Source organism: Dipodomys spectabilis, unplaced genomic scaffold, assembly GCF_019054845.1.
Source record: "Dipodomys spectabilis isolate Male_0828 unplaced genomic scaffold, ASM1905484v1 ptg000085l, whole genome shotgun sequence".
NCBI classification, from domain to species: domain Eukaryota; kingdom Metazoa; phylum Chordata; class Mammalia; order Rodentia; family Heteromyidae; genus Dipodomys; species Dipodomys spectabilis.
In genome coordinates this window covers 676,417-699,279 of record NW_024870762.1, presented here as the reverse complement: position 1 = coordinate 699,279, position 22,863 = coordinate 676,417, and the positions used below count along the sequence as shown (strand labels likewise).

Below are 22,863 nucleotides of genomic sequence, written 5' to 3'. Positions count from 1 at the left end.
TCCCTGCGCACCCACCCTACCCCGCAGACATCTTAGTCCTCACCTCTTCCATGCCCTCTAATCTGGCTCACAGTGATTTTCATCTCCAAAACATGGCATGAACAGAGACACTGTGCCAGGAAGCACTTTGTTGTTGCCTCTAGCTATGAACTTGGAGAAACTATACGAAGTTAGCTGGGAAGAGGAAAGGGGCAGCAGAATAAGAGAAGGTTTGGGGATCCACTTGAAAATATACTTGCCCTGGAAGATGGACACAGTGAATTAAGTGGTCTTGTTCTGAGGGTTAGACTGTAGCCGACTGCTTGAGGGCCTGTCTCTGTGTGTCTCACACACAGACCTTCAAGGTCCAATAACACCATGGTCTTCCCCACCTCACCCCCAGACCTCAGCTCCCCTGGCCCTCCCCTGCTTGTTCCCCCTTAGCTTCCTGTTAGTCGAGCCACAGGCCCCCAACCACAGAGTAATTGCACTTCCTGGAACATAACCTCTCCCCTGAAATACTGCAACACATCTTCCACATTGCTTAAATGTCACTTTGTTAATGACACCTTCCCTGGCTACCCTGAATACAAACTGCAACCTACTCCCCTACCCGTTACCCTAAGCCCTGACCTCCTGGCCTATAGTTGTTGGTTTTCTTCTGTAGTGTGTATCACCAACTCATATACTACTTTATTCATATGTGATCATATATCACCACTACTGAAATATAAATTCCATTGCATCCGGAACATCCGTCCATTTCCGGTGCTGAGTCTTTAGATACTCAGAAGTAGATACTGATTTGCCAGTTGATATTGATTCTGTTGATACTGAATCAATGATACTAAATTCTCCAAGACTGAGAAGAATCTGACCAATGGGATCACTTATAAAACAGTCTTCACATAAGTGGACAGAAAAATGCAGGCAAATCTCCATGTACTTGTAAATTTGTGATTTAAAAAAAATGCCCACTTATTGGCTGGGTTTGATTCCCCAGCACTGAATGAAAGTGTTCACCTTTGAGAGCTCTGAGCTTTGATTCCATTTTGGCAAGAGCCTGAAGAGTCACAGTTGCAGGGGAATCTGATCCTGTTGAGGAGCATGGAAAACCACATTGAGACAGTTTCTCCTTGGCCTAAGAAGGTCAGCAATCCTCTGCTGTGATTTACTGTAGCAAGTTTGGCCACTAGCTTTCAAGAAAGATGAAGCAGCTAGACAAGGTCCAGAGACACAGAACCACAGAGCAAGTGGGGTCGAAGGCTTCCCTTGGCTTTATTGTTAACTGTTAGAAACCATCAATAAAGAATCAGTGAGGGCTGGGAAGGTGGCTCAGTGGTCGAGTGCTTGCCTTGCATGAATGAGGCCCTGGATTCAGTTCCTTAGCACTACATAAGCAGAAAAAGCCAGAAGTGTCACTGTGGCTCAAGTGGTAGAGACTAGCCTTGAGCTGAAGAGCTGAGGGACAGCCCTCAAGCCCAGAGTTCAGGCCCCACGACTAAAAAAAAAAAAAAGAAGAATCGGTGAACATCCATGCACCCCCCTATCCTAAAGCCCACCATCATTCATTTTATTCAATTGCCTATTCCCTTTCTGTAGCTCTGTATATTTATACACCTGTCGCTATGTCCATACAACCACATTTCCTCCTCCTTTTTCTCCCCCTGCTCGCTCTCTCCTTGTAGGCCTTCCTAGTGACTACATCTAATGCTAATAACTTGCGTGTGTGTGTGAGAGAGAGAGAGTCTTTCCTCTTATTCTACCTGGTATATTTTCTCTTGCACACTGAGTGTCCTGGTTCCCTATCACTTCACTGTATTTCTCATTTGCTTAGAATTTATGCACTGATTCCACTCCCAGCAGCAGAGCTGAGAACTAGAGGTCAAGATGTCTCTGCAATCCTTTGTCCTCAGAATATATCCCATGGAGAGGACATAGAGCACTGTGTTCAAAAGTCGCTCAAGCGTGTTTGCATCTCTGTCATGCTGCAGTCACTGAGTGCTATTTGTATGGCCTTTAGTAATTGATTTGACGATGTAAAATCTGAACGTGGTTCAGAGGCCACAATTAGATACTAAAGTGTTCTCCGGGAACGCCTTTACCCTTTCCAGGTAGCACTGTGGTCTGGGACATCCCATGTTTTTATTTTTTCATTTTCCAAATTTTATTAGGACCCATTACTTTGACAAGCATTGTTGTTCCATATCACATGTGCACATGAAGTATTTTAGCCAGATTCACCCTCCCTCTCCCTTTGTGTTTGCCCTCTCCCCCTCCCACGAGGGACCACCCCCAGGACAGAACCTGCTTTGTATGCATGTCATTCATGTCTTTAGTGCATGCTAATTGTTCACAGGTGTTTCCCTTTAGTATTTTACACATCCACATAAAGAATTTTAATCAGCTCCACTCCCACATTTACTCTTACCTTCCCCATTCCTACCACCCCTATTTGTCAACAGTTTTCAGTTGTTTTAGTTTGCTCTCTTTATTCACAGATACATTGTATTTAAAACATGCCTCTCCTTTTTAAAAAGTCTTTCCTTTGCCTGCCTGCCTCTCAGTTCCCTACCTCTGCTCTGCTCCAGTCCTTCCGCCAGGCTCTCCTGAGGGGAGCTTATCTGTCCCAATGAACTTTAGAAGAGCTGTACACAAGCCTATGCTGTCCAGACCACGCCTCTTAAGTGACTTCAATGAAGTATCTACTTGGGTGTCTTTCAGACAGCTCCACCTTCAAGAACTCCCCACTGAGCCCATGATTCCCTCACTTCTTCTCCATCACAATAGCACTTGGAATAAAAGACAAGTTCCCCACCATCCCCAACCAGGCCCACCCCCCCCCCCCCAACCTCATTTAGAGCCCCGTGGTGACTCAAGGAGCAATCTTACAGAGCCTGTGCATAAATCAGCCTAGATTGGAGATGATGATGGGGCCGACGGAGGGACAGGACCAGTGTAAACTGGAGCTGATGGGCTTTGGTGAGCAGGGTGATGGTTGCGAACCTTCTTCTCCAGTTGGTGTCCATCCACTGACACTAGCAAGTGGTAGAAAGGGGACAGGACCCACCTTTGTGCAAGGCTGTCTTCACACCTCTGTCCACAGGCCCACACTCATCACTGGTACTCACGCTGTAGATTACCACAGTGAGCAATCTTTTCTCACATTGAGTGAGGTCAGGTAGAAAGCCAGCTGCCTCAAATGGAGGGGACAACTGGCTGGCCTTCGAGACTTGCAGCATCCTGCCTCTGGTCTGTTTCCATTCAAGTCCCATTTGCCCCTGCTCCCCCTCTCACCTACCCATCGCAGGGCACTCTTTCTCCAGCACATCTCAGCCCATTTTGGATCCTTGCTCAGGTAGTTGGCCATGTTCTGCAGCTCCGTGGTCATCTGTTTGGGGTCTCTTCATTCTAGATTGAATTCTTCTTTCTTCTGGGCTCTGAAATATCTGGTGAATGGCATTCTCCCCAAAATGATCCTCACTTTGAATGGCTTCTTCGCTCTACTTTCTTGCTGTTCCCCCAGCAGCCACCAGGAGACAGTAAGCAATAAGGGACTCGGCTTCCAAGCTAAAACCTGCCCCGTGTCACTCTGGAAGATGGAACTCTTGAATACAAGTTCTATATGAAATCAAGGAAAGACTTCAAGATATCCCTCCTGTATCTGGCCTGGGGAAAGGAATGGTGGAGGATTGGATTTACTGGTATATACATGAGAGGAGTTTAAGTCCCATTTGAGGTGTGTTAAGGTGGGAAAGATGGAGAATTGCGTCTGAATGAGATGAGAAATATAGGCACAAGCCCAAGTGGGAGACAGGAAAGACACCATGTGATATGCTCAATAATAGCTAAGTCTGTGCAAATGCCAGAAGAATCCTTAATTTACATAATTACCCTCGCCACTAATCCTGCTTCTAGATAAGCTTGTGGGCTGTACTGGGCCATGATAAAGAACTCCATGTCTCTGTTCATCAGAATGTGTCCTCTGAAGTTCATATTCATAATTTTTGAGCAGGACAGAGATTTGGAAAAAAGAGCCACATGCCTCTCCCCTCCTTAGTCTTTGCTTCAAAATGCAGTATCTTGGAGAGGGGATATGGATACCAAGCTGAATAAATACTTTAAAATAAGTTAAAAATTTCTCCCAAGGGGGCAGACATCATGGTGACAGAAACTATAAAAATGCACAGCGTATTCACATTTTATTATCTAGATTTATAAGGTTCTAACACTGCAGATTCAACGATCCCAATGTCAAAAGCAAGTTATTTATTTGGGCTCTTTTTTTCTCATTAGTGGTTATGCATATTTTTCTACTGAAATTTATCAAATCTTATTATAACTTTTCTATTCATTTCTATGCAGGACAAATTCAAATGTGTGCCGTTTAGTATTAGCTGATGCTTCTGAAATTTTAGATTTTTTTTTTTTTGGTAAATGCTTACTGAATTTCCTGTGCAAAGGTATACATGAATCCAGTCTGATTTGGATACGCCTGTGCACTACTATCTCATTAGAAGGCTAATTGTTTATTTTCTAGGTAGTTCTGGGTCTGAACTGCTTTGCATTTTTATTGCCCATGACCCTGACTTCTCAAAAAATCATCAAGCCACACAGATTGAACTTCTTCCCGTATTCAGAGAAATTTTCTTCAAGAAGTAACTCAGGCCCCAAAATCATGGAATATTACAATTCTCAGTCTCCACCTCAGAGCCTTTATGGAACCTGTTTCCCTGAAAACCCCCTTGGGCATTTGAAGCATATAGAGATATTTGCAATTCTCCATTATATTATAGCCAGTTGACTAGGCTTCTGCCTTTCACATCTTTGCAGACATAAAAATCACATTGTGGAAAAGGAAATCTAAGTTGGATCGCTGTGGAATACTAGACAATTGCATTCTGTGCTTAATCAAATGTGTATTGGGGGGAAGGGGTTGGGGGGTTCAGTGGGGGGGGAGGGGAAGGGAAGGGGGGATCTGCAGAGCTGGTCCCACCCTCATTCAGAAGGAATCCTCTCTTCACACTCCTTCCCAACTGGTATGTTTTGAGGACTCTTTTCAGATAGCCTCATAAAAGAATTTAAAAAAAAAACATAAAAGGGGGCTGGGAAGGTGGCTCCGTGGTAGAGCGCTTGCCTTGCATGCATGAGGCCCTGGGTTCGATTCCTCAGCACCACATAAGCAAAAAGAAAAAAGCCAGAAGTGGCGCTGTGGCTCAAGTGGTAGAGCGCTAGCCTTGAGCTGAAGAGCTGAGGGACAGCGCCCAGGCCTAGAGTTCAGGCCCCACGACCGGACCTCCCCCCCACCCCCCCAAAAAAAATAAACACCATAAAAGTGACTTCTTAGGTAAGAGGTAGCGGCAGCAGCACCCTCCCCATCAGCCTCTCCCCAGAGTGCCTGGGAACTTAGTCAGAGCCAACAGAAACAAGATGGGGGCCCCCACGAAGGCCTGTGCCGTTGCTCCCGCCACGGGCACAGAGCACATCTGCAGAGGGGAAGCAAGCTGGGGGCGAGCCCAGTGAGCGCCCGAGATCCCTACACATTGGGGTCCTGCTCTTTTTTCTTTGTAGTGAATGATTTTGTGCGCATGAGTGGAAATTTACAGCAGTTTTCCTTTTTACCTTTGAAGACCCGTGTTGATAAAAATAATACTAATTGTCAAGCAGGCTTTCCTCTTTCTGATTCTCCTGTTTTGAGGAGAAAAGCATCTGCAAGCCATCCTTGAACTTTTCTTCTTCTTTTTTTTTTTTTCTTTGTCGGTTTTGGGGCCTGAACTCTGAGCCTGGGCTCTGTCCCTCAGCTCTTCAGCTCAAGGCTAGCACTCTACCACTTGAGACACAGCACCACTTCTGCCTTTTTCTGCTTATGTGGTGCTGAGGAATCGAACCCAGGACCTCATGCATGCAAGGCATGAGCCACCTTCCCAGTCCCCATCCTTAAATTTTTAACAGCTGCAACAGTCCCAGCATTTAAAAGTCATTGGAAAAAAATATAAGGAAAATACCAGTAACCCCAAGAGAAGAAAAGTCACTGAAAATAGCCTATGAAAACAACAAAATTAAGTTATCAGAAGTCAAGGATGCAATATTATATCTATATATCTACATAGATATATGTCCCTTTGTAAGGTAGAGACGTGGCAAGAAAAGAAAAATAGCAATATTCGTGTGCTAAATTTTTACCATAAGAAGGAACAGATAATTAAATTTTCATGCCCTTTAAATATTGGAGAATTGCTTTCCGTTGTATTTGAAGTTTAATACAATTCCAGCCAACTGGCTTTAATTCAACAAACAAACATTTATTGAGAACTTGCTGTCTGGCTACCTTGGAGATGCAAAGATGAGTAAGACGCTGTCCCTGCCCTTGGAGCTCATCCTCTCCTGGGGAAAAATGAATGAATGGCAAATACTTATGTAATGTATTCTGATAAACTCGAAAACCAGGTCCTGAGAAATTGCTGTGGTGTATATGGACAATACAATGAAGGAACAATACATTCCAACTTTGGGATCAAAGTAAGGTAGTGTGGGATGTCACATTTAAGTTATGCCTTAAAGGATGCATAGTTCTCAGGTTAGAAATGAGGTGCAGCAGGGACCGAGTACAAGGAAGAGAAACGTGGGTGGAAAAGACCACACCATAGACGAAGAAATAGTCAAGATGACTGGGGAAAGGGCATGAAGAAGGAACAGTGTATTGGGTAGCTGGGAACCAAGCACAGCTTTCTCGGACGGGATAGGGGAAGACAGAGCTCACACAGAGGTGAAGGACAGACGCAGTGTGGTTTGTGGAGATTTGGGATGTTGTAGTAAGGAATCTGGGACCGTTCTGCAGGTCGTAAGGCTAAATACAAGAAAGGATGTGGGGATGGGACTTAGAAAAGCAAGAGAGCCTGGGAGGGATGGTTCAGAGGCCCCATCTCTGAGGATTCCAATTGGGCAACTGGGAGAAGACTGCCATTCAGAGAGATGGGATGAGAAAGAGTTCAAGAAGGGATAAGAAATCACGAGACTAGTTTCAGATTCTCATGGGGTAAGACTCAAAGGGTTCGAGGAGCCCAGGGAAATGTGGCAGGAGCAGTTTGTGGGGAAGTCAGAGACTGGGTGTTACTCAGCCTGGCCTGGTGTTTCTGGTTCTGTGTTAGTCATCACCGTGGGTAGCAACACCTCCAGTGTCCCTAGGAGCAACTTGCCAGCATGTTCTGTCTCCACAGAATCTAAAGCTAGATGGAGCCCACGGGATAGTATGAATCACACACAAGTTTAAGTTTCTGGGAAAAAAAAAAAAAAATGAGGGCTGGGAAGGTGGCTCAGTGGTCGAGTGCTTGCCTTGCATGAATGAGGCCCTGGGTTCGATTCCTCAGCACCACATAAGCAGAAAAAGCTGGAAGTGGTGCTGTGGCTCAAGTGGTAGAGCGCTAGCCTTCAGCTGAAGAGCTGAGGGACAGCGCCAGGCCCAGAGTTCAGGCCCCACAACTGACAGGAAAAAGAAAAAAAAAAAAAAAAAGGTGAATGACAGCCTGTGAATCCACCACCTGTAATGATTTCATTTTGTTGTCAGATATTGTTGTAAGACTTCTCCTTTAGAGTTTACTTGCATTTTGCCACTACTACCTATGCACTTTGTTTAAAACCTAGGATTGTGTGATACACAATTATTATATATCAAGTAAACATTTTTTTTTTGGGGGGGGGGGGGTCCGGTCATGGGGCCTGAACTCTGGGCCTGGGCGCTGTCCCTCAGCTCTTCAGCTCAAGGCTAGTGCTCTACCACTGGAGCCACAGTGCCACTTCTGGCTTTTTTTTTTCTGCTTATGTGGTGCTGAGGAATCGAACCCAGGACCTCATGCATGCAAGGCAAGCGCTCTACCACTGAGCCACCTCCCCAGCCCACTCAAGTAAACATTTCTTAAAACACTAGATTGCACAAAACTCCAAAGTTCAGGAATGGGCTGTGAGTATCTTTTGTGCCATTTTACTGAAATACTTTGCTCTCTGTTCACATTTTCAAGGGTGTGAATGTTCAAAGTACTCATCTTTCCATCTTTAAAATGAGTGTCTTCTTGAATCTTCTAAGAGCCCAATATTTGAGTAGGAGTTGCCCACAAAATAAAGTAATTTTACAGTTTAAAAATTATACATTACTGGACTGGGAATGTGGCTTAGTGGTAGAGTGCTTGTCTAATATGCATGAAGTCTTGGGTTCAATTCCTCAGTACCACATAAACAAACAAAAATTATACATGACATATATAATGCAAACTCAATTCTGATTCATTAAAAGCAACTTCTATGTGATGAGCCCTTACTGTGAAGTTCACATATGTAAAGGTAATATGGAAACAATGACCTGACTCTGTATTTTGTGTTCTTCTTGTTGTGGGGCTTGAACTCAGGGCCTGGGTGTTGTGCCTAAGCTGTTTTTCACTCAAGGCTAGCACTCTACGACTTTGAGCCACAGCTCCACTTCTGGGTTTTTTTGGTGGTTAATTGGAGATAAGAAGCTCATGGACTTTCCTGCCCAGGCTGGTTTTGAACTTTGATCCTCAGATCTCAGTTTCCTGAGTTGCTAGGATTACAGGCATGAGCCAACAGCACCTGGCCAGTGACCCAACTCTGGATGGGGATATAAGCATTCACTAAGTCTGATGTGAGGACTGCCCTAATCACTTTATTGACGAGGAGTCCAGTATGTAAAGCATGGTGCCATATGCATTTACCTGGCTGAGACCCTTGGATGGGAGGCAGTTGGCTGGATACAATGTCTGGGTTCACACGTACTATTCGACCTGCTCATCAGACAGAAGTGCTTTGGGGAGTATGTCCCCCCTTCCTGTGCTTCATTCCTGAGGGGTTGCAAAGGCCAGCTGCTTAGGTTCCCTCTGTTCCCACAAAAGTGCGAAGAGCCGGGATAACTTTTATCAGTGAGTAGCTCCTTAGAATTCTGACAGGGCAGCAAGTTCCACAAAAGCTTGTTTAATTCACACCTAGGAATAATGAGAGAAAAGGGTGTGAGTTTCTCTTCCCATACACTAATGAGAAAAGTGAGAGGAGAGTCTTTGAGGGGGTGGGGGAAGGGAGGGAGGCTGGCAACACACACACACACACACACACACACACACACACACACACGGGTGAGGTGTGTTTCTGTGGGGGGGGGAACACACCTCAGACAAGATATATGTACAAGACTTTATAACAGTAAGTCTTTATAACGGTAAGTCTTGATAAGGCTCTCTGAAACTGTAGAGTCGACAGAAGAGGTGCTGGACTGTGTATTCACTGCTGAGGTGAGGCATCATTTGGAGGCTGCAGAATAACCTCACGGGGTATAATAGTCAGTTATGGTCTCATTTTTGTGTATCATATTCTGGGTTCAGGTATTAAATTCTAGAAAGCCAATCTGACTGAGATTTCTGTATGATAGGTTATTTTTTTTTAAGTCATCCTTTTTGCTTTATGTTTTTCTGTATTATGTTGTTCTCAGTTTTAAAAAAGTGTCATTTTCATAATAGAATATTAAAACCACTTCCATTCTGAAAAGCAGAGAAAGGCAACCTTCCACTGGCGAAGCTGCCTCAAGGTCAACAAACCAACAGAGGCAAGTCAGCGACAAATGCTCCAGGTTCACAGAAACATACCGCACTCATGCATTTCCCCCCCCCCCCCCCGCAAGTCAGCGACAAATGCTCCAGGTTCACAGAGACATACCGCACTCATGCATTCCCCCCCCCCCCCCCGCAAGTCAGCGACAAATGCTCCAGGTTCACAGAGACATACCGCACTCATGCATGCCCCCCCCCCCGCAAGTCAGCGACAAATGCTCCAGGTTCACAGAGACATACCGTACTCATGCATTCCCCCCCCCCCCCCCGCAAGTCAGCGACAAATGCTCCAGGTTCACAGAGACATACCGCACTCATGCATTCCTCCCCCCCCCCGCAAGTCAGCGACAAATGCTCCAGGTTCACAGAGACATACCGCACTCATGCATGCCCCCCCACACACACACCAAAACATACCTCACACTTTCTTTTAAAAACTACTTTATCAAATACTGAGTAAATGTACAAGAGTAAACCCATGGTTAAATAGAAAGAGTATAAAACATTGCCTTTTGTATACTGTTTCTATATTATGTTTCTTTCTCCTCCTCCCTCTTCTTCCTCCACCTCCTCTACTTCCTCCTCCTCTTGTTCTTCTTTCTCCTTCTCCTTCTCTTTCTCCTCCTCCTTCCTTTTGGTGAGTAAGTTTTTCCCATTCCATTTCCCCCTTTCTCTAGTTTACAGCACCCATAGAAATCATAATACCCATTCTGAACTAAGTCTAAAATGAATGTATTCATCATTCAGAATCTCTTAGTTCTAAAGCTCTCTGCTGAGAGTCCCATGCTTTAATTCTATCTTGTTTGGTTTTTTTTCCCACCTCCCAGTCCCACAGTTAGATCCGCAATCGTTTTTACACTATAATGCTTATTTAGATTTACACATCAGTTCTTTTCTATACCTCACACTTTCATTAGAATCATTTTTCTCCTTTCTCATGTATATTCTTTGGATTTCCTCCAGTGAAGGCTTGTTGGTGGTGCTTCAGTCTTTTGCTCTTTTCTGATGTGTCTTATTTTTGCCCTCCTTACTTGAAAACTACTTGTTTTAGTTTTAATTTTTGCAATGCTGGGGAAGGAACCCAGGGCTTTGAGCTTGTGAGCAAGTGCTCTACCACTGAGCAACATCCCCAACCCTGGAAAATAGTTTTAATGAGGCATAATGTGCTTCTCTAAATCCCTTCCTGTCAAGTGGACATGAAGATGATTTTTAATGTTTGTGGGCCATGTAACAACCACTGCAGTCTAATTTCTGAACATTTCCATCATCCTCAAATAATGTCTTATCTGGAGTTAATCTCCACTGCAACCCATCCTCAGCCCAGCATCGGGCAACTAATAATCTGTTTCCTGTCTTTCCTGAACATTACTTGCAAGTATAGTATAATATATAAATATGTATATATATACATATATATATATATATATAATACAGTCTTTTGTGTCTGGAGCCTTGCATTAAGCATGTTTTTGAAGTTCAGATATATTGTAGCATGGGCCAGTCAATATTGTATTTCACTGTCTTTTATTATCCAGTAGTGTCCCTGTGGATGGCCACCCCACATTTTGTAGATAGACATTCATTCACAAGTAGATAGGCATTAAATGACTAGGGAGGAAATTATTGGGTCACATGGTTGATTTTTTTTGTTGTTGTTGTTGGTTGTGGAGCTTGAACCTTGGGCCTGGACGCTGTCCCTGAGCTCTTTAGCTCAAGGCTAGTGCTCTACCACTTGAGCCACAGTGCCCACTTCCGGCTTTTTCTGCTTATGAGGTGCTGAGGAATCGAACCCAGGGCCCCATGTATGCGAGGCAAGCACTCTACCACTGAGCCACCTTCCCAGCCCAGTTGATGTATTCTTAACATGTCAAGAACCTGCCCAACTATTTTCCAAAGTTGACTGTACCAGTTTACCTACAATGGATACTAGATAGAATACTCTTTTCCATCATTGTAGATTTTGTTGCTGCTGTTAAGAAACTGTGTCAGTATGTTATTTTTTCCTAAATAGTCTGGTTTATGAATCTCTGGCTGCTTTTTAAGTACTCTGTTTGGTATTCCTCAGTCTTACTGTGTTGCATCTGCATGCAATTCTTATTTGTTTGTGCATTCTATGTAAGGTTCATCTTACTCGGAGTCATTATTTCATTTATTTTCTCTGTTTTATTGTCAGTCTTCTATCTCTCCAAAACTTTACTGAGCTGTCCATTAGAGTTTATCCCTGTGGCCTACATGTCTCTTAGCTTTTCTCTCATCATTTTCTACTTATTTTTTCCTGTGCAGAGTCTACTTAATATCATCAGATCTATTTTCCATTTCTTTTTCTTTCTTTCTTTCTTTTTTGGTCATGGGGCTTGAACTCTGGGCCTGGATACTGTCCCTCAGCTCTTCAGCTCAAGGCTAGTGCTCTACCACTTGAGCCACAGCACCACTTCCAGTTTTCTGGCAGTTTATTAGAGATAAGAGTCTCACAGACTTTGAACTGGCTTTGAACTGTGATCCTCAGATCTCAGCATCTTAAGTAGCTAGGATCATAGTCATGAGCCACTGGTGCCTGGCTGCTTTCCACTTCTAAAGTTCTCTCTTCATCTGTATCTAATATGCTATTGAATCCATTATGTACTAGCTGTTATGGCAGGCAGAATAATGGACCCTTCAATAATATCAGTATTATATTCTCCAGAAGCTGGAGACAGGTGTCAACCTTATATGACAAAAGACATGTAGGGCTGAGACAAAGGGACATTAAAATAGGGATGTTGTTCTGGGTTATCCTAGCAGGCCCAATCTAATCACAAGAGCTCTTAAAGAGGGAAACAGAGAGTTGAAGTGGCAGAAGGAGGAGATTCAAATGATTAAAGGCACTTAATCTGTCCTTTCTGCCTTGGAAGGGATAGGAGAAGGTTACCAGGAATGCTTCTAGAAACTCTGGAGGACCCTCAGCTGATAGCTAACAAGGAATTGGGGATCTCAGTCCAAAACCAAAAATAAATGAGTTCTGCCAGTAATATACCGAGCAAGGAAATAAATCTTTCCCAACCACTTACAAGAAATCTAGCCCTGCCAACACCTTGATTTTAGCCCAGTGAGATCTGTGTCATACTTGACTCACCAAACTATAAGATAGTAAATTTGTGGTGTTTTAAGCTGCAGACTTAGTAGTAGTTTGTTATAGCAGCGATAAAACACTAATATAGGTTCTAAGTTTTAGAACCTATCTTTTTTTTTTCCAGATGTTCTGGTTTGTTCTTTTTTAAGTATGCTATTCATGTGTATAGTTTTCTATTTCATTCTCATAGCTAGATAGAATGAAGTATCACAGGCAGACTCTTTCTACATCACCCATTTCCTGAGGGCACAGCCCCAGTGGGTCTCAGATTTAGATTTAGATTTAGAACATCAGGGTCAGATCCCCAGAGTACAGTCTGACTTAACACCTCTGGATTCCAGTTTTCACTCTGCGTTTTGTTGACTTGGAGGATTTATTTTATTTAGTGTCTTTTATTGTAAGGTAATTGTACTCATCTCTTCGAATCTTACCAGTGTTTTCCGTTATCTTTAGAAAGGTTGTTCATGAAAGCAGTCGCATCATCTTGTTCAGATGGGCGTCTCACCCTTTCCTTAAGGTGACTGGGCAGAGGTGTAACTGCTCCATTAGCAGGATGCAGATGTACAATTTCAGTAATATCACCATATCTCACTAAGGCTTCGTTCCTTACTGCCAGGTATCAGAGCAACACCGCTTCCGACGTTCTTGAAACAATCACCAACATTCAGCCCAAAGAGAGCGGAGGAGGAGTGGGGGAGACCCGCGAGGCCATCGTGTACAGGCTGTCTGAAGACATGTTGAGCAAGCTGCCCCCGGATTACATTCCCCACGAGGTGAGCCACGCCCCTGCCCACTGGTGTCCGGGCTCCACCCAGCTGAGCACAGGCCTGGGTGGTATGGGTCAGTCACTCCTGCTCTCTGCCATTCCCCCTTCATTTTCAGCATGCATTTTACCCTTTGTTCTTCTCTTCCTTACCCTCCCTCAAGCATCCTCTGAATTATGACTGCCATTCATTCTGACCCCTTTCCCCATTGTCTTTCATGCCTTGAACCAGGAACTTCCAACCTCTGATACTTGGGTAGTTGGGACCACAGGCATGTACCGCAACACCCAGTATTCTCCATTTGTGTGTGTGTGTGTGTGTGTGTGTGTGTGTGTGTGTGTGTGTGTGTGTGTGTGTGTGTGTGTGTGTGTGTGCGCGCTCTCCTAGGGCTTGAACTCAGGGCCTAGACACTGTCCCTAAACTTTTCCACTAAAGGCTATAGGGCTCTACCATTTGAGCCACACCTCCATTTCAGGCTTTTTGGTAGTTAATTAGAAATTAAAAGTCTCATGGACCTTCTGCATGGGCAGCCTTCAAACCACAATCCTCAGAGTTCAGCTTCCTGAGTAGCTAGGATTATAGGCATGAGCCACCAGTGGCTGGCTCAATTTCTGTGTGTGTGTGTGTGTGTGTGTGTGTTAACCTCAAAACACCTTTACAAAGTAATCTATCATTCAAAAAGATTTTCTATTTGACAAATATAATATTTTAATATTTAAAGTACTATACATGTTTATTGATATTTTAAAATATTAAACTATTTTAAAAGAATGGTAATAAACCAATTTACATGTTAACATAAATGACACTTTGTTTTTTAAGATAACTATTTTCAGAGGCAAAAATTTTATGAAGATGAGTGTGGATTAGCCAGGTCTATAATCTCAGGTACTCATAAGTCAGAGATAGAGAGGCATGCATTGGCAAAAGTTAGAAGATGAGATCATCTCAACAAATGATCAGTGGGTGTGGTAGAGCACACGTAGTCCCAACTACTTGGGAAGTTGTATTCTAAATCACATAGCCTTTGATGAACCCCACTACAAACTCCTGAGGCAATGAAAGAGTCAACTAATATGTTTCTGGTATTACAAAAGCAATCCACTCTCTAGACTCATATTTACTTATGGTAGAATGTCAGACTGCTCTTAAAATTCAGGAACTCTTCAACTCAGCCTCCTTCATGCAAGTGGGAAGGGTTGTGTTTTCTGTCCAGCCTGAGCCTCCTCTTTCCTGTTTTTACCATTGCTGGACATAGCTTTGCCTGAATCCTAGACTGGCCTGGGTCAGATTTAACATCTTGATGGACAGGTCAGCGGCTTTAATGGCTTCACCATTCTGGGGCACCTGGCAACCAGGAGCCCTGAGGCTGCCTGGACTCCAGGCCTCCTGCCTGCCGCTGGTTATTGTTTGGAGCCTGTGCTTCTTTTGAGGCTTATCATCTGGCTCTCCTGCTGCCATTTTTCTTCCTAGAGTTGTTGGTTTTCTCCTAGAGTTGACATGTTGCATTTGGCTGGTTCAGTGAAACTCCACTCTGATCATTTACCCATACATCTGAACAGAAGCTGTTTACCATGGAGAACAGTAACTTACCTGCCCTAGAATGCCTGGCAGATGGCCTGTCTAGCAAAGTTCCATCAACTACATTACTAAACTCTCATGTTCATTTAGCTTAGCCATTTTTCAAAACTTCAAAACAAAAAAAAAGTTATTCTCTCTTTTTTTTTTTGGGGGGGGGGGGTCCGGTTGTGGGGCCTGAACTCAGGGCTTGGGCGCTGGCCCTTAGCTCTTCAGATCAAGGCTAGTGCTCTACCACTTGAGCCACAGCGCCACTTCCGGCTTTTTTTCTTTTTGCTTATGTGGTGCTGAGGAATCGAACCCAGGGCCTCGAGCATGCAAGGCAAGCGCTCTACCACTGAGCTACCTTCCCAGCCCCCTTTTTAATATTCCTTTATGAACTAATCCCTAAGTGCCTTATACACATGTTCTTACTCCTCAAGAGAACACCAGCAGAACCAAGCTAAGGGGTAGAGCAAGAATTTGAGCAAACATGATCTGGCTCCAGAAACTTCACTCTTAACCAGTTCTCCAACAATACAAGCCGTCTTAAAGCTGTTTTGGGTTTCTGCTACATGGATGACACCAAGGCATTTGGTTAAGATTTTGAAATAAATGGCTTCCTGTAGAAACAAAGATTTTGAAAGCTGCCCTGTGAGGGGCTGAGAATGTTGGAACACGCGCTTAGCACGATAAGACTCAGGATTACACCTGGAGCGCCAGGAAACAAACAAGTAGGGAAGGTGTCTGCTGCTAAGCCCCCTTCTGCCCCATGCAGAGGCCTGGTCTGTAAAGTGGGAAGGAAGGTCTGTGAGACCGGGAAGCTCTCACATCCCATGCCTCAGGAAGGGGGCGTGGACTTCTCCAGCACGGAATCCTACAATCGCTGGCTTGCTAGTGATTGGACTGACACAACCACATTAAATTCTCTCCCATTGCCTGTGTCCATCCTCAGCCTCCTAATCCAGCATGTCTTGGGCCATGGCCAGCAGGAAGTTCAAGGCCTCTTCATGAGCTCCTGCCAGTATTTTCAGTCAGTCTTTTCTTGGCATATATCACCACATTAAAATGTGAATGTGTATAGGTTTAGTTTTCAATCATTATTTTTGTTTATTGTTCCCACCAACCAGAGGCTTTTGTATTGATCTCTTTAAAGTCGTCAGTGAATGATACATACCCAAAGGAAGAAATGACAAGTGCTCAGTAGCTCTCTTACAGAGTCAGATCTTTTCATTGATTAGCTCAGGCGAGACACTCTTGTAGCCACCGTAGCCATAGCCGTCACCATCTTAGGAAACTACAGTTAACGCTATTCACTGGCGGTCGCTCAGTAAAGATTTTGTCGATGTTAACTTTTTTGTGACATTCTAATAACTCTGCATGCATAATGATAAGAAACCCCACAGTGCTCTCATAAAGGTTAGATTGTGAAAGAATATCTAACTGACACTTAGTACTTAATCATTTGAAAGGGGAAATAGGTACAATTTTCTTTCAGCTTTTTAAAGTACATTTCCAATTATCAACGTAGTACAATCAGTAGGAAATAAAAATCATTTCAGTTGAACAGTGGTTTTTTAAGCTCAGAAAAAATGGGTGATTTAATGGCAAATTCAGTTCTGCAAGAGCTATTTTAGAGTCTGTTTGGTCAGCTAGAGATCTAGTGAGAAGAAGAAAAAGTATTAGGATTGGAGAGGTCACGGGGTGGGAATGACAGATGACTTTAGCCGTCTCTTTTAGGCATGTGGTAACTCTTTCTTTTAGGTGAAAGCTCGCTTGGTAAAGATGGGGCATCTTAATTCAATGAACATATTTCTCAGACAAGAAATTGACAGGATGCAAAGGGTCATCTCAATACTTCGCAGCAGCCTGAGTGACCTCAAGTTGGCCATTGAAGGTACCATCATCATGAGCGAGGTGAGCCGTTCCTCTGTCAGCCGTCTTCTCTCCCCTTCCTCCCTTCTTTTTGTTGCTCTTTCTGAATTCACCTGTTTGGAACTTTCCCTTCTCCAGAACCTGAGAGATGCCCTGGACAACATGTATGACGCTCGAATCCCTCAGCTCTGGAAGAGGGTGTCCTGGGATTCCTCCACCCTGGGCTTCTGGTTTACCGAACTTTTGGAAAGGAACGCTCAGTTTTCTACCTGGATCTTCGATGGGAGGCCTAATGTGTTCTGGATGACTGGTTTCTTTAATCCCCAAGGTAGGTAGGTGCCCGCAGGGTTAGGCAGACTTTCGAGATGGAACGTGTAGTGCGTAAAGCAATATGGTGGTGGAAGTGCTGGACACACCCTTTCTAAAGCTGGAAAACACAGGTTATTCTTCTCCATTGGTGTAGCGCGTGCAGTCCGAGATTCTTCCTCTGTGTCTTCATGTTCGTGTGCCTCAGCAAACCATCAGTCTGTCAAAACACATACAAGAGTGAAAACAAATTCTCTCCAACATTAGCTTAAAAAAAAGCTAAAAGATGCACTGAAAATTGTAGAGATTGGGAGATCAGACTGACTTTTCAAACCATCCATCATGAGACAAAAAGTATGCGGAGTTTGCGGGCCTCCCCCTCCCCTGGGGTGCTCTGTAACCCTGCCTCCTCCCACATTTGCTCTAAAAATGTGTGCTGAGGAATTGCCAGCTGTATGCCATAAGATAGGCAGTTATACTTGGAGTGACTCTCCGCTGGAAGGAAGAGATTTGGATGCTTATGGCTCGGCAGCTGATGGCTCCGTTTGTAATGCAAGTGAAGAAACACTCGCTTATTGATTTAAGATGAATTATTGCTACTCAAGACAGCATTGGTAGATCTCATCAAATAATGTTGAAGACAGGCAGCCAAGCAGAAAACTGTGTCCTGTGTAATCATTTATTCAAAGGGCAGGCGCTGATGCAGTGGATCTGCAGTGTTAAAAAGTAAGAATCACGTGCTGGAGGCATGACTCAAGTGGCAGAGTGCCTTCTTAGCCAACACGAGTTTAAACCCCAGAAAAGTAATTAGTTAAAAAAAATCAGGGTTGCCGAGTGCCAGTGGTTCACACCTGTCATCATAGCTACTCAGGGGCTGAGATCTGAGGATCGCAGTGAAGACAGCCCAGGCAGGAACATCTGTGAGACTCTCATCTCCAGTGAACCACCAAAAATGCTGGAAGTGGAGGTGTAGCTCAAATGGTAGAGTGCAAAAGAAGCTCAGGGACTGTGCCCAGAGTTTAAGCCCTAGGACTGGGGGAGGTGGGGAGAGACAGGGAGGGAGGAGAGGAGAGAGAGGGTAGAGAGGGAGGGGGAGAGGGGGAAGAAGACAAGGTGGAAGGGATTAGGAGGGATGGAGAGAAGGAGAAAGGGAGAAAGAAAGAAAAAGGAAGAAAGAGGGAAAGATAGAGAAAAAGAAGGGAGAGAGAACTGAGACAGACAAAGAGAGAGAGAGAGAAAGAAAGAAAGAAGGAAGGAAGGAAGGAAGCGAGAAAGAGAGAGAGAGAGAGAAATCAGGTTTGTGGTTGTCCTGGGAGTCTGGCAGGCAGTGCTTAGACAAAGCATACACCAACTTCTCTGACCTGGACACTGGTTTCATGCCTGTATTCCCTTGATGAAAATCCACTGAGCTTCTGTTTAAGATCTGTGCATTTATCTCATATCAATAATACTTCAGTAATGATTATACTTTAAAACGTATGCATTTAGCTGTTCTCTGTGGACGTACATTCATTTGCCTCATGCATTTTCTACTGCCTTAAAATTTTCTAAATCTGTAGCACTCACCATGGTGATTTCTACAAGCAACCAAATTACCCATAGTAATTTACCGTGTCTGCGGCTTTTAGATTTGTAGGGAGGACAGCTGCCAGATCCTACTGGTCTGTTTTGCTCCCAGAATTTCCATTGACTGTGTGTGTGTGGGGGGGGGGGGGGGGGAGGGGGGAGAGGGGGAGTCGTTGTTGTTGTTGTTGTTCTTAGATTTCATGTATCTGTCTGTATGTGGATGTGTTTTCCTCTTCGCCAGCCATCCATTTGAGTAAGTTGTCACTAGGTAATTCATGGCTGGGGCACTTGAAGAAATAACATGTAACTTCCATTCGCCAGCCCCTCTGCTAGGTGCTATCAAGAGAGAGATATTTAAGACCCTGATCCTGCCCTAAAGGAGATCATAATCTGGTTGTAAGTCAGACCCACCAAGAGCATTAGTGGGATGTGGGTAAGCCATTCAGCCTTGGGAGAATGAGTGCTACAGGGGTCCAGAGGGCAAGAGAGAGAGAGAGAGACCAAGCCTGCCCAGGCAGCCCTGGACAAAGAGCTTGACCTAAGAAGCAGTGAGTAAGCTTGGGGATGGCAAGGATGCAGCAAAGGGCGTTGCAGGCTGCAGGTCTGAGCAAAGACAAGGCCACGGCTCAGGAAGCGAGCATGGATGGTGACTGAAGCTGGAAGACAGCAGGAATCATCCGAGATCAGAACACAGCCCCAGGAGACGGTAGAGGGTGGGCAGGAACGTGGAGACTCAGCGCCAGGGTCCACAGAAGCCGGGGCCCGGCGTAAGGTGCAGAGGAAGGGACAGGTCTGCTGGCGTGATTCAGTGGGGATCCTGAGAGAGCAGGTGGGGACAACAGCTTGCTTAGGTTAAAGGCCGAGTAAGGTCTGGAGGCCAGGGAAGAGTGGGCAGGGATGCAAAGAAGGAGCCCTGGACTTGTCAGTTCATGCATGGGGGTGGGGCGGGGCTCCACACCTGGAGCGGAGCAGAGGCATCTTAAGAACAGTAAGGTGGGGCCGGGTGCTGGTGGCTCACGCCTGTAATCCTAGCTACTCAGGAGGCTGAGATCTGAGAATCGCGGTTCAAAGCCAGCCCGGGCAGGAGAGACGGCAGGAGAGACCGTGAGACTCCTATCTCCAATAAACCACCAGAAAACCGGACGTGGCGCTGTAGCTCAAGTGGTAGAGCGCTCGCCTTGAGCTGAAGAGCTGAGGGACAGCGCCCAGGCCCAGAGTTCAGGCCCCACAACTGACAAAAAAAAAAAAAAAAAAAGAACAGTAAGGTGGTTTTAACATTTTTTTTTTTTTAGTATTCAGCAACCAAAGTTTGGTTCCTCTTGGCTTTCCAAACATACTAAATACATCATTCATGACCCACAAACTCTTTCAATATGCTCTTTTCCTTTTTTACTTAAAATAGCAAATTAACCTTTAACACTTGGAACTAATCTTCAATTCTTATGAACTAATTTGTCCTTGCCTCTGGCCTGGCTCTCTTGCTCACAGCAGGCACCCTACCGCTTGCTCCATGACTTCTCTACTGGGGTTTTGGTAGTCAACTGAAGATGAGTCTCATAGACTGGCTTCAAATCATGATCTTCAGATCTCAGCTTCTTGAGTAGCTAAGATAACAGATGTGAGTTTTGAGCTAATTTTCTAGTTTATATTTGTTACGAAGGTTTTTTAATGCATGCTGGTACTGGGGCTTGAATTCAGAGTCTGGGCACTGTCCCTGAGCTGCTTCTACTGCTGCTGCTGCTGCTGCTTTCTTCTCCTCCTCCTCTTCCTTCTTCCTCCTTTTTTTTTTTTTTTTGTCAGTGTGGGAGCTGAACTCTGGGCCTGAGCACTGTCCCTCACCTCTTCAGCTCAATGCTAGTGCTCTACCACTTGAGCCACAGTGCCACTTCTGGCTTTTTTCTCCTTATGTGGTGCTGAGGAATCCAACCCAGGGCCTCATGCATGTGAGGCAAGCACTCTACCATTGAGCCACCTTCCCAGCCCCTCTTCTCCTCCTCCTCCTCCTTCTCCTCCTCCTCCTCCTTCTCCTCCTCCTTCTCCTCCTCCTCCTTCTCCTTCTTCTTCTCCTTCTTCTCCTCCTTCTCTTCCTCCTCCTTCTCCTCCTCCTTCTCCTCTTTTTTCTTCTTTTCTTCCTTCTTGAGAGCTAAGACTCTACCATTTGAGCCACAGATCTACTTTCAGCTTTTTGTGGGGAGCAGGAGTGATTAATTGAAGATAAGAATCTCATGGATTTTCCAGCCTGGCTTGGCTTTGAACCACAATTCTCAGATCTCAGCCTCCTGAATAGCTAGGACTTACAGGCATAAGCCACCATTGCCGGCTGTTGTGAAAAATTAAATAAAATAAAATTAGCAAATTAATTTGAGCATCATTTTAGTTTTTTCAGTTGTTTTTTTAATTAATTTATTTTTGTTGTTATTATAAAGGTGATGGACAGAGGGGTTACAGTTACCTAAGTCAGGCAAAGAATACATTTCTTTTTGGATAATGTCAGAAATATTTTTAAAAATGCAAATGCAGGTGCATATTTCAATTAACGTCTTACTTGCCATCTTCTGTTAATAGCATTCATCTTTTCTCTTTATTTTAACTTCACTTTTCAAGTTACAGTTCAGCTCTTCCTCTTGTCGTCACTTTCAAAACCAGGACTTATTCAAGCGAGCACTTTCCTCATTCTGGCACACACACCCTTATCTCTCTGCTACTTGCTCTAAACTGAGGTCAGATCTTCCTTTCCCTCCTCTTGACTTGAGGGACAAAATGCTTTCTGTTCCACATCACTTGGCCAGATCTAGAAAACAGATTACGGTAACTGCACGCATGTTTGCAGGCAGATAACACCCACACTTTCTGGCTTCCATTTTGACATCAACAGTAGAATTCTTGATGAGGCTCCTCCCACAAGATTTCTTTAGTTCAAAACACTGAAGTGAATAACTTTAAAATTAACCCCACACTTTAAAGGAAAAGCACCAGGTTCTCTCTCTCTCTCTCTCTCTCTCTCTCTCTCTCTCTCTCTCTCTCTCTCTCTCTCTCTCTCTCACACACACACACACACACACACACACACACACACACACACACACAGAGTGGTACCTAGACTGGAAAGAAAGACTGTAACCCACGTGAAAATGCTTCATTCATACATGACTTGCTTTTAGCTATCTTAGAATGCCATAGAACACCCCTGCTGTGTATTTCCCATCATGCTCCTGGTCACTTCTCAGAGTTAAGTGATTTTAAGGCCCATGGTACCATGATGGTAAGACGGGTACCATGTTTCATTTGTCCTCCATTGGCATCCAAGCTGGTGCTTTCACCACCTTGCTCCTTTACCTTCTGACTGACCTGATATTCTGTCACATTTGAAGTGGCTCAGCAAATCAGCCTCAGACATCATCTGATGCTTCCAGGCCCTTCCCCGAATGACTTCTGTAGCAGCTGTGCGGCAATTAGTCTTCATTATTAAAATGGTCAAGCGCTCTGCATCTGTGACCCTGTGATGTTTGTTCAGTGACATAGCATTTTGGGGGAGTAGATCTTGCCTCCCTGGGGGCCAGGAGAGCCTTAGTCCTTAGCTGGTTTTTTCCAAGAAATGGTGGGTGCCTGTATCACATCCTGTTCAATATCTTGCCCTTTAGGTTCTCAGAGGATTTGTTTTGGTCTTTTTTCCCACGGGTACACCTTTTTTAGGGTATCATGATTTCGATTGTATGTGTGTGTGTTTATGAGTATGTGTGTGTGTGTTTAAGAGTGAGTGTGTGTGTGTGTGTGTGTGTGTGTGTGTGTGTGTGTGTGTGTGTGTGTGCTGTATATGGGAATGTGCTTAATGGCTTTGAACACCAGCACCTCGACTGCTCTGTGAAATCTTTTAATCGACAGCCATGTTTTGCCACATGATGCCAGTCATGACTCACAGGTGCTAATGGTGTGGAAGAGTGGAGGCTCACACCTCTGTTCCAGATCAAACCACGCAGTGTTATTATTTTCCAAATGTTTCACTCAGGCTGGAGCTTAATGCCACTTAGATGCCAAACTGCATGGGGTTTTTTTTCCCTTTAGTACCTTGACAGGCCATGTTAGTGTATTGTAGCAAATA

The 22,863-nt window shown here is 44.5% G+C and overlaps 1 protein-coding gene across 1 annotated transcript in view; it reads left to right on the top strand.

Moving 5' to 3' along the window:
- Dnah8 (dynein axonemal heavy chain 8) overlaps positions 1-22,863 on the top strand; it is a 211,723-nt gene that overhangs the window by 179,250 nt on the left and 9,610 nt on the right. The window contains exons 87-89 of the mRNA XM_042683923.1: positions 13,313-13,469; positions 16,782-16,934; positions 17,031-17,220. Coding sequence (XP_042539857.1) covers positions 13,313-13,469; positions 16,782-16,934; positions 17,031-17,220 — 500 coding nt within the window. The remainder of the gene's footprint in view (positions 1-13,312; positions 13,470-16,781; positions 16,935-17,030; positions 17,221-22,863) is intronic.